This window comes from Meleagris gallopavo, chromosome 7, assembly GCF_905368555.1.
Source record: "Meleagris gallopavo chromosome 7, MGAL_WU_HG_1.1, whole genome shotgun sequence".
In the NCBI taxonomy this organism is placed as follows: Eukaryota; Metazoa; Chordata; class Aves; order Galliformes; family Phasianidae; genus Meleagris; species Meleagris gallopavo.
The window spans coordinates 16,895,324-16,907,558 of NC_139410.1; the positions used below are offsets into that span (position 1 = coordinate 16,895,324).

Sequence of the window (12,235 nt, forward strand, 5' to 3'; positions counted from 1 at the left end):
ACCACACACAGTCTTTGTTGCCCTCTGTGTAATGCATACAGTAACGGTCTCTACCCTACCCAGGGAGCGTGAGATGACAGACAGCCCCCTTCCTGCACAAGTACTCTGCTATAACATCACCACAGTTATGCTGCAATCAACAGAACTGCACTGGTGCAAACCCAGGGAAGTGCAATCAGAAATGCTTCTCCACAGAGAATGAATATCTCAGTAATGACAGCAATTCATAGTCATTAGAGGGTCTTAACAGACTTACTATGGGCATGAAATGAGAACTGGTTTGTATCACTGTCAGAGCAAGCAAACAATTTTCTCCAGTATCATTGATAGGGTCTGGTATGAGAAGATGGGAGCAGATAATGAAATACCACGCTGAACCTTCAGATTTGTGTAACACCTTAGATAGCTGAGGAAAGTAAGCTTTTGCAAGAGGATAAACTTATTATTGTATCATTTCCAGGACTAAAATGAAGGAAGTGATTAGACTAGTGCAGTAGTTGGGTTACCCTGTCCAATGCAGGAATACAGGCAACATTTTAAGAACCAGCAGAATGCCACAGGATATTGCCACACTTGTCCTGCCATCTTTTTTTTTTTGACTCTCCTTGAAGATCAGATTTTATTTTTTTTAATCTTTCCCTCCACTCTTCCAATCTTTGCATCTCTTTTTTTTCCTTTTTTTTTTTTTTTTTTTTGGAATCCAAATGATAAAGTATGAAACTTTAAAAAAAAATGAAAGAAAGAAAGAAAGAAAAAACCCCGAGAAGTGAAGATACTCTGCTCCTGCTGAGAAATAAGTGGTGGAGCTGAGCTCCTGGGAGCTCCTCCTCACTTTGAGCGCTGACCGTCACAGTTCTTTTACCTGCCAACCCCTTTGGAAGAACTGTATTGATGTCCCAAGAACACAAACACTTGTTAAGCCAGTGCACATTCTCACAGAGATACTAACCAAGTATCTAAGTGAGTGAAGCAGAGAAATCACAGGTTGCTGTACTCTGAATATGAAAGCGAAAATGAACAGTGAAGTGACTTGCAGGGCTGCTGGATTTATCCTGCATGAGTGTGATCACCCATAAAGAGAGAAGTTAGATCTTGGGAGTGAGAACTTCAGAGCTTTGAAGCAAAATTGTCACTGTATGAAACCATGGCTCCGGGAGCTACATCTCCTCAGGAGAGGAGGCAGTAGAATCCAAACTATAGCTCAGAGGATTTGCTCACAAAATGAAGTTTTCACCAAGATTGAGATGGAGAAAATGAGTCTCTTGCTTGACTGGATATGTTGGGGAACAATTCTGGATTGTAGAACATTTCTCCGTTCAAATGCTATGTATCTGTTTAGTGAACAAACCCAAAGGGCAGTTCATCTTTAGAGACGTCACCAGAGACGTGAACTATCCGCTTAAAGGCAAAACAGCAAGCCTTTAAGAAGCTTCTCTTTGAGGCCCAGTGATTTTCCAAAGTACTGAGCACTCAACAAACACACTCCAGTAATACATTCTAGAAATCCGAATACAGCAGTAACTTTGATTTGGACCCTCAAGCATAAGAGTAGCCATTTACTCTACCTATTAAGAAAAAAAAGAAAAATCATCTTCAAGTCCAGTTAAGTCACTTTGAAAGATTTTAAACAAAAAGATGTTGTGCACAGTTAACAAAGTAATATGACTGCTGAAAAGCAGCCAGTGAACTTTCAAAGTAACTTCCTCTCTGGTGTTGCTTGTGTCCATTGTCATAGTTATCAGCTGGCACACTGATGGGACCCAAATGCTGACCAAGCACATAAAATATCTATAGAAGTAAATTCTTCTTACTTACCTACAAATACTCCTGAAATATAAGTTGTAAAATAACTTGGCACCATAACTGTCCCCAGCTATTTTTGTCAAATGCTGAACAAGAAAATGTTAAGTAATAGAAGTAATGCTGGTGCAAAGAGTTTGCAAAGAAAGTTCCATTTAAAATATGTTTAAATAAAAATGTCACTTTTGAAAGTATTAAAAAAATGTATTTGATCGAAGAAAATGAATTTAAGTTCATGATCAAGTTACTGTGCACATCAGCTGCAGAAGCAAATCCATTGACTGCAGTCAAGTTTCCCTAGTTTAGACAGAGGAAAAATTAGCCCTAAGAGCATATAATTTCTTTGATCTTTTTTCTAATAGATCAAGTGAAAGATGAAATAGTAGTTTCTGAAATACATGAAAGATGTGAAATATGAAGAATGGTTTATTTAACTGTTCAAAAGTCTTTACAGAACTTTATATTCAATTTTGCACACAAAATACTTACTTGAAAACCCAGATCAGATAAAATCTGTATCCAAAACATCCCCCAGTAAATTAGCTTTTTTTTTTTTTTTTTGAGAAAAAAGTAAAAGATTCAAATTTCTTTTCTAAAGAAAACGATTATATGATAGGAAATTGTTCCATCCACTTGTAAATAAGGCATTTACAAAACCTTTGGGGGTTTAACCAACATTTGGAAGCATAATAGCCTTGATCCATTCTTATCACAGTAGCATCCAAGCACAAATGTACTTTTCCCCTTTCAGTAAGAAAGTAAAGAAACTATAAGGAGTATTGTTATTACAGCGCAAGCCTATTTTGTAAGATAAGCTGTGCGATTTTCATTGCATGAAATCATCGTTTGTTTATAAACAGTATGTATAAAGCACTCCTTATAATCCAGAATTTAAAATCCAGAATGAAAATACCTGCACTTAACAATAAAACAATGTATTTCCTCATGTCTTTTACACAATAGCTCTGCTTAATAGGGTTTCAGCATTCTCCATGTGCAGTCCATTTAAATGCTATTACATGAGATAAGTATTTACAGTGAGATCCTCACAGAATTATTGCGTAAAGTCATAGAATTGGTGTGCAGCTGGAAATGGATGTATTATGCACTGTGGGACAAGTGATCAGCTTATGATTAAAAAAATAAAAGAAAATATTATATATTCTGCACTCTTCCACAGATAGGGAGAATATGCTATTGTTTGGTTAATAATACAGAAGAAAAAGTGAATCGTTGTCTGAAATAGTGAATGCTAACATACTTGTGCTGAGGCTGTGAATTTCCTTGATTAGAAACTCTGTTTCCTGCTGGGATCTTCTCCAACACCAAGACATCCTGGTCATGTTCTTTGAGCCTTACAGTATTTGCTTCCACATCCTGCAAGATAAGTTAATATTAAGAAAGCAATGACACCAATTTGGCTGATTAGTTACTCTGAAAAAGTGCACGACTCAAACAAAATAACGTATCATTTTTCTAGCACAGTACTCTGTTTGGGCTGATTTAATTGCTGAATTATTAGGCATGCTTTAATTCCAATACATGATGATAGCGTATTTTACTTTATATACTATGAATGATCATAAAACAGCTTGTATTTGGTTGCAGGTTTGAGTTACAGAATTACAGCTGAATTTTGGAATATATTTGCTCTGACTTTAATAACTGTAAAATTAAGCTGGGAATAATTTTTTAGAGACCTATGGTAAAAACATCTGTACATCTACGTGGAAGTTAGTACATTTACCACTTGATTCTGCCTTGAACCTATAGAGTTTAAGGCACATACCACTGACCTATCTGGGAGATAAGATCTTGTTTTATTCACTATTCACTATTGGATGGGAGATCACTTTGGAATCAAGGACAAACTGAGCACTAAGCAAATTCTAGAATACAGGCATGTGAGAGACAAAGAGTCCAATTGCTTCTGTTTTCATGGCTGAGGTAGGAACCGAAAAGCAGACAAAATTATTATTCTTTACTTGATCTTCTAGGTTATCTCATCTCTGTTCTGTAATCAGAGAACACTTCAAACATGGTTGTTGATATGAATATATCCACGCAAATAAGATAAAATCGAGAAAGATTTACAAGTTCTGACATCACGCTGCCAGAGCAGATCTTCCCACACCCACCCTAAGGATCCTGTTGAAGTCCTCTTTGTCTACTCTCAAGAAGTGGCAGTTGTCTTCACGTAAAACAATAGATGCTGCTCTGGGAGCATCATTCACAAGTGCTAGCTTGCCAAAATCATCTCCTTCATGTAGAGTACATACCACACCCTGCACAGAGCAAAACATTTATATGCAGAAACCCATCATTACTGTGGATTCTATTGAAAAACCTTATACAAACACCGGACTTTACAATCAAATACCAAAACAAATGTATTTGGCAGGAAATCAACAGCCAAAATAATGACTAGGAAACAATACTTGATAACTGGTTATTACTATTACTAAAGAAAGACAAGAATAGAAAAGAATTGGCTTGTTCAGCATGAAGGACTCTTCTAGCCCTTCTCAAGACAGAAAGATGTTCTTTGCTTTGTCTAACGAGGGGCTGAAAAAATCAAATTTGCAGCACATAACATCATATCTTCAGATACTGCAAAGCCATTTACTTGAATTTATGGTAATGGACGATCTGGCTCACCCTCTGTGAAATTCACTGGTCCTTGTGCAAGATTTTGGTGAAATGCTTGGTGCAGACTCTCATTCACAGAATAAGAAATCAGTAGAGAAACAGGAATTTTTAAAGACTCAAGGGATTGCTGAGTACCAAAGTCCTTGATAAAACTCTCATAAACAGGAAGTTCAGTAGAGATACTTTTCAGACTGAAACTTAATCAAAATGAAGAGGTGACATAAATTTGACGGGGTCACATTCAGTTTGAGAACCACAGAGCAGCTCTTATCAGACATACCTGACATCTGCGGTAAGAATCAGTGGTACAAATGTAAGAGGAGATGGTGGTAAAAGTTACAGGACAAAAACCCTCATGAGATGCAAATCTGCCAATTCCCCAAATTCCAGCAAATGACGCTGTTCTAAAGATACTGATGTGACTGTCTTGAATTATACTCAGAATGTATGTAATATATACCAAAATCACATAGCAATCAACTGAAAGTATAATCAATGAAACCACTGGATCATTTCTTAACAAAACTACGTTTGATTTGTTTCCTCAGGTAAGTAATTCTACTCTAAATTAAAGTGCATTCCTTCATAGTTTATTCTTACAATTTCAATAATAAGAATTATATAAAAAAGAATTCTGAAAGAAGTACCTTGCCATAAATGACTACGTTTACAGATCCCTTTAGGATAATGTACCAAGAAGTACCTTCTTCTCCCTGATTAAATACTAGAAAAGAGAGAAAAGTTTTAAGGTGAGAATATAGTTATTCAAAACACAAATGGGCCAGATTCTGCATTCAATAAAATTCAAGGTAACTATTGCAGTCATATTCGTGATTATTTTGAAAAAGGTCATATTGTGATTGAAAATGCTACTGCCTTCAGATTTTATGGAAAAAAACCACACCCATATAGTAATTATTTTATTGCACTGATGCGAAAATTACTTTCATTTTGTATGACAATTGCAACAACTATTCTGCCATAATATATCAGACTATCAATTTCTAGTCAACATACAGTCTTGGATCCCACTAGAAGAACAGTGTTCTAACCCAATTGTCTAGCAGCTGTGAATTTGACATTCATTTGGTAAAGCCTTTTAATATAAATAGCATACATTTTAAGTCCTTTATTTTGGGCAGTAAGATGGCTTCTTAATACAAAGAAAATATTAAATTACATTTTAAATAAAGATTGGACCAAACCAAAATTCCAGATACAAACTCATCCAAATCATAGGTGTTGTATACATCCAACCATGAATACAGACTTAATTTTGCTACTATCCCTGCAATGGGTAGCAGACGAAATTAGCACCTAATACCCAGGTTTTCAACATCGACTGCCAGTCAAGTTTGAGGAGTGCATGTAAGTTTATTCTCTTGTTATTTAAACATTAAGAACGCAAACGCTTCTGCCACAGATAAGAAAGAAGATCTGACAGGACTCTTTTTACTTACAGACTGTTCCAGCTTTGGGATGCGACTCAAAAATGAGGACACCTGCTAATTCTCGCTTTACCTTGAAATAGAGAGAAATTATAGCTTTCAGATGTATTTTATCCTTCCATTTTTTATATAGTATAACCCAACCACTCTTCCTCTTTCCTCTGGGCCGTTCAGCACTTATACAGTCACACAGTCAGATGGTGACCTCAGCTTCTCTCAGGCTCCTGTTCCCAACTGATTGGCTTCATTTCACAAACTCTGTGTATACCCCCTGCAAATGACTCAGGAAAGGGCACCTTTCAGACAGTTATCCATATCTTTCTTCATATAAATACAAATGAAACCATATTAACAATTAACATGATGGAAAAATGTAACCACTAATAGCTAATCTATTAAAGAAGATTGCTAGCAATTGCCAGGTACTCCATGGGGCTCTGTGGTACACCTGTTCTTCCCTGAGAAATCAATATCTTCCCCCTACAGATTTAATTTGGCCACTTCTGCTGTGTCAAGCTCTGAGGCACAGCCATTCGGGACGTGCTGAGATCCCTCTCTGACCCAAACAGACAAAATGTCCAGTTCACCACCTCCTCCAAGAACTGCAGAACGTGAGACTGCACTTGACATCCACCTGTTCTTCTGTGGGTTTTTATTGCTCTGGTGTGATTGACTCTGATTAACAGAGAAGTTATTTCTAGTGAGAAAGCTGCTGTTTGAAACTGCTTTTTCTCACCGTAAACACCATTGGCATTATTTTCACAAAGTAACAACAGCACTGCAAAGCTCACATTATCTTGAGTGTTTTTGTGTGCTTAATCTCTCTCCCCACACAACCACAAGTCTCCACTGACTTTGAGACCAATAACCAGGCAGAGGGATTCTTATTTTCAGAGAATATCAGCTGGTGATAAACTATTTCAGAGGGACTACTAGGTAACTTGAAAGTGCCAAATGCAACTCAAAAGCTGGCTCCAACATCTATTTAAGTAGCAGTGTTTTCACACCATTCTCCCATACGTTTAATCTGAGAAAAGCTGTATTTCAAGATGGATAATCTTTAGGCCATTGAGTAAGATTTGGGCAGAAACCCTCAAATTCTGGACACAATGCAGACAACTAGATGGTGGCTGTGCCTCTTAAAATGAGTAGACAAATTCAGGGTCTGATATCTGAACAGCATGCACCAAACCCTTGCTTGGGTGCCTAGCAGAAACATTCCACATCAGCTGTCTCTCCCAGAGCTCCTTCCCGATAGACTGTGCAGAGCACTCCTTGTTTGCACTATGTGTAAAAAGAGGGATAGAGAGACTTTGGACATTCCTTACTAGAGCACTGGCAAATGAACAGACCTGCAGACCTGTTATTTCTATAACAATTAAGCCAACAACTCTCCTATATCCTGCGCCCGAAGGCAAAGAAGCTTTAATAAGGTCAGGAAGTATGCCACCATTAGCACTGTTCTGTACATTGTAGAGAGCTTTCACATCCCATATATATCCCCAGATGTCTTAGTTGTTTCAGTCATTTGTCTCTGCAGAGAATGAATCCTCTTGATGAAGCCAAGAATTTGATTTGTTTTTAACACTGTGTTACATAATTGCTTTTCATTCATACACGTTCACAGACTTCTCTAGCAGAGATTAGTTCACTACCACGCAACTTGAGTTTTATCCATTTTACTTCCTGCTGCCCGTAGCTTACCTAGAAAAGTTATTATTTTAGGAATTATGCCTTGCTTAAAATGAATAAGCATTTAATTTGCTTTCAAGCTGATTGGTCAGTAATCTTTCTGTTCATGGAAGCAATGTTGCCTATTGATCCTCTAAAGAATTTCTCCAAGCTATAAGTGATTTCCGTCTTCTGCTTTACTTCATGAGACAAAAAAACAAGCCACCATTTCCAAATTCTTAATAGAGACATACAAGAACCACATTTTTTGCATTTCCTCAAAATGCCAAGTATTTCTTGAGGTCCATATCATTTGCCATATTTCCTTCTTTGAATTCTAACCTCAAATCTGAGTTTCTTCTGATGTAGGAAAATATGTTGTTTAGGATTTTTTTTTGTCTTGGTTATATCTGTAGCATCAATAGTGTTCTCCACTCCCTGTATCCTGTCTAGGACAGCTTCTTTTGTTTGATTTAAAATGAGACATTTTTAGCTCTTACTGAAATCTTTCTTTAATTACCTTTTCTTCAACATCCCAAAGATGCTTAAGGATTTTGGCTGGCTGTTCCCTCTTAGCTCAGTTACCAATTCTGGGTGTATATTCTGTTTGAAAAACATTGCCCATATGTTATATTTTTGCAGAGTACTATCTATAATGCAGTTCAATAATTATCTCCATCAGTCCAAGTTAGCAGAAATTTATAAGAATCATGGAGAGCTTCCAAAGAAGCTATTATCAAAAATAAATCTACTTTTTGACTGGCTTTCTTTTTCTGAAAGCACTCAAAGCTTGTTGCTACCAAGTGTTGTTTAGCTTGTTTCAGTTGCCTACACAGTGAATGACTGCTGGTGAGACTTTCAACAGTTGCATTCTCTCCTCCAGGTATTTTCTGCATGTTATTCATTCTTGCTTCTCTGTACTGTTCTTGCCCACTCAGAAGGAATGCATGTGATGAGTTTTCCTTCAATCTAGGACCAGACTCCAACAGCCAGCACTTCACAGAATACCATTCTGTACCATGTAATTCCTTCTCCCAATCAGTTCAAGACAAGACTTCTTAAAGTTCAAAAATCAGACATCTGTTCTGCTGAAATTCAGTAGCAATCACAACCCCAGGCGTGAAGTCAGATACCACACATGTCAATTTAAACTCACGTATGGACCCAAACAGAGGCACCTGTGACAGGTGAGTGAGCTCTGGGGTGTGCAGAAACATACAAAGATCATTTTAGCTAATAACCAAACACAGTCTAGATCTGTGGTACTCACAGGTGGGAATGCCATCACTGCATGGAAAAAATATAAATGGGAAGGGTGGTAGAAGCTCCTATTTGAATCCCCAAATTCAAACTTCCTATTGGAAATAAGCTATGTGTTTAAAATCACTTACTGTGGTAGAAAGATGAGATAAGGCTTTAATGTGAAGAAGTTCTTCATATATAATTTCTAAATCATCTATACTTCTCTGGCCAGGCCTATAGACAGAAGATAAAAGAACATAAAAATGCAATAAATGCCCAAAATAAAATCTTCCGAGAAGTACAAAATAATAATAATGCTACTGTATAGTCTATTGAATATGTCGGTTATGTTTTTAGGTAAAGCATAATTGTATGCTGGATATGACTCAATTAAATCATGCATTTTGCAGAAGCAGAGAAAAAGAATAAGTATCACATCAAGCCAAGATAAGAACAGGAACTTGTTTAGACATTTCTACATCTTCATAAAAGGCAGATTTTTTGCTAAAAAATAAAAATACATTGAGTTTTAATACTACTGCCCAAACTGGTGTAGAGTAACACTGAACTCATCTTATTTCAGGATAGGAAAAAAAGGCTACGCAGGAGTATGTATAGGCCATTCTGAGTCCGGAGCCACCTCCAGCACTCTGCTCCGCAGGGGTGTGTGCCCAGCCTCTGTTAGGCAACCTAGTATCCTTTTACTAGGTCTAAAGAGCAAGCAGCTTTACCAGTTGTACCATGTCACTGAAGCACACGTTCCTTTGCTGCAGCAGCAGGGCTGTTGAAGCTCACTGCCACTGAGCACTAGAGCGCTGCCATCACGTGACCCTGACTGCTGCCTACTCCTCACCAGGACACGACATCCATTTCTGTCACAAACATGTTGTGCACCATGTGGCTATAGAAAACAATACAGACCCTAAGCACCTTTACTTCATTCACTTAGTTGCAGGAACAGGTGATGGTTCTGGATGGAGGACTGAAACTCAAAGAGAAAAGAAGCACTAAGAAAACCCTGAATGACACCAAGCAGGAGCCATGGCAACCACCTTACAGAGACCTGATTTGGCAGCTCTCTTGATGAAATCAAGTGTTCTGTATGTAAAATGGTCAGATAAATCAGAAATCATATATAAAGATCTGTTCCTTTCAAAAGGACTCCAAAGCCCTAGATGAGACCTGTATTTTTCACGAGGCACTAATTAGGGGTAGCAAATGTATAATTGTAGTGCTTTGTAAAGGAGTGTCTGAATTTCTGCTGCACAAATTCCAGGAGTAAGCAGTGCATCCCAGTGGACATCAAATGACTGCTCCAGAGTTAATGCTGAGTGCTGTTGTTCAGTCACATAGGTAAGTAAGGACCACTCAGTTTTTCCACCTTCTTTCACTGAAAAACACAAGATGCTGCCATGAATAAAATGTGTGCATCAACAAAGGAATATTCCTCCCATAGGATTACAAGGAATAAGGCTCTCAGTGTGGTTTTTAAGTAACTGCATTTCTGCAGAGCCATACACTAGCAGATTTACTGCTAAAAAAAGAAAGAACAAATGCTCTGAAGACTGCAACGAATTAATAGGACAGATGAATCTCTGGACAGTCCTAAAGGATCTGAAACAAAAAATCTTCCTCACAGAATATTACAGGAGAGTCCAACACCTAAAGGATCAGGAGAATCATCCTCGATATAGTGGTCTACAGTTTTTCTGTGTAAACACCGCTTGGTTCAACAGTCTGTCTAAATCATGTGAGAAGTAGAGAGAGCATCTGGCAGTCACGCCACTTTGCAGCTGTATTTCATTTTTTTTACAAAATAAGTTTGACAGACACTTATTTTGGAAGGAAGAAATACTGACAAGTCATAGAAAATATAAGGACAACTGACCTCTTCTCTGCCAAGCAAGCTGCATTTTTTATCTATTCTTTATTTACCAATGACACACACTTATTATTGCCAGATGAAAGACCAATTTGTAACAAAATGCCTTGGATCAAATTCACGTTATCCTTTCTTCATACAGAATGGAATATGTTTAGGGAGAAATAGAATCTGATCCAGTACTGCTATGCCCTCTAGTGACTCATATTATTCTTTTCTATTTCTAAATCTGGCTTGAAATTACAAGGCCGCCACTCCTAGTGATTTATGGGGGCAGTAACAGCTTAATTAAGTACAAAATAAAGAAAGATAAGTTAGCACCATTCACTTTTCCTTGGAAATGTAAGAAACTGAAGATAAAGATTTTAATAAAAAGTTCTCTCCACAGGAAGTAACAACATGAATTTTATTGCATCCTTGCAAAACCAGCATGTCTTGAAAAACAGAAAAGATAGTGTGTTGAATTAACAAATTCCGGCATGAGATTAGCATACGAATGGATGATGTCTAACTACATCAGATCTCTATCAAGACAAAAGAGTACGTTCTTCTTTCAGTATGTCCACTTGTGCCCTATGTTAGCACATTGGGAAGACCGACAATCTATACTGGATGTACCCATTCTTTGCAGATGTCACATGGAGAGATATTAGGCATCATTGCTTCTGTAAAACCTGTGTGGTGACCCACTGATGTTGATTTGTAAGATCCTGCTGTGTAAAGGCCTAGTTTCAGCAGGGGACATATTTCAACAGCAATAGCTGGTTATAGACAGGATAATAAACGGCATAGATAGAGAACAAGGCTACACGTTAACGGACAGGAGAACACAGGTGGTATTAAGTGATCAATAAAAACAGTTCAGTGTTTGGAGAATTTATCAAGGTCAGAGACACTGAGCTTCTCTGTGACTAGGATGTTGACAACAACATAGCACTTTGCCATTGATAAACTATGCACATACAAAAAATACCATTGATTATTTCTTATTACACTGTTAACCAGAAAATTCTCAGATTATAAGAACAATAGAAAAGATCAGAGGCCTCATAATATTGTATGTCAAATAAGCATATATTTTCAGAGTACAAGTTTTGCCTGCAAGTACTACAAAGTCTATATAGGAGAAAAGGATAATTTTGCCCACTACCTCATCTGAACGCGGAAGTGAATGCATGTTCACTTACTCTAGCATGAAAGCTAATTACATAATCTTTGTACTTGAATCAGTACCCTTTGATTAATTCCATAAATACCACTTGTCACAAATAATATCTGGAAATATCACTGAACTGTGTGGAAAGATTGTATTACCTGCACCACAAATAACATTTGGTTTATTAAATGTCATTGTCAGAAAACCCCATGAAGGACTATGGAACATAATACAGTTGTTATGGTGAAATTCAGTATGGTTATTACTGACAGCTGTGTAAAATGACATCTAAATAAAAATTCTTCAAGACAGGAGAATAGATCTTGTTTATTTTTAAGAGCATCTTCAAAAAACTACATATTACTAACAGTAATTAAGTTGTTACTA

The 12,235-nt window shown here is 37.2% G+C and overlaps 1 protein-coding gene across 2 annotated transcripts in view; it reads right to left on the minus strand.

Annotated features, from left to right (window-relative positions):
- RAPGEF4 (Rap guanine nucleotide exchange factor 4) overlaps nt 1-12,235 on the minus strand; it is a 144,358-nt gene that overhangs the window by 35,631 nt on the left and 96,492 nt on the right. For both annotated transcript variants that reach the window (XM_085228154.1, XM_085228153.1), the window contains 5 exons: nt 8,960-9,044; nt 5,910-5,970; nt 5,097-5,173; nt 3,939-4,085; nt 3,062-3,177 (listed from right to left, as the gene is read on the minus strand). In XM_085228154.1, the coding sequence (XP_085084280.1) occupies nt 3,062-3,177; nt 3,939-4,085; nt 5,097-5,173; nt 5,910-5,970; nt 8,960-9,044 (486 nt within the window). The remainder of the gene's footprint in view (nt 1-3,061; nt 3,178-3,938; nt 4,086-5,096; nt 5,174-5,909; nt 5,971-8,959; nt 9,045-12,235) is intronic.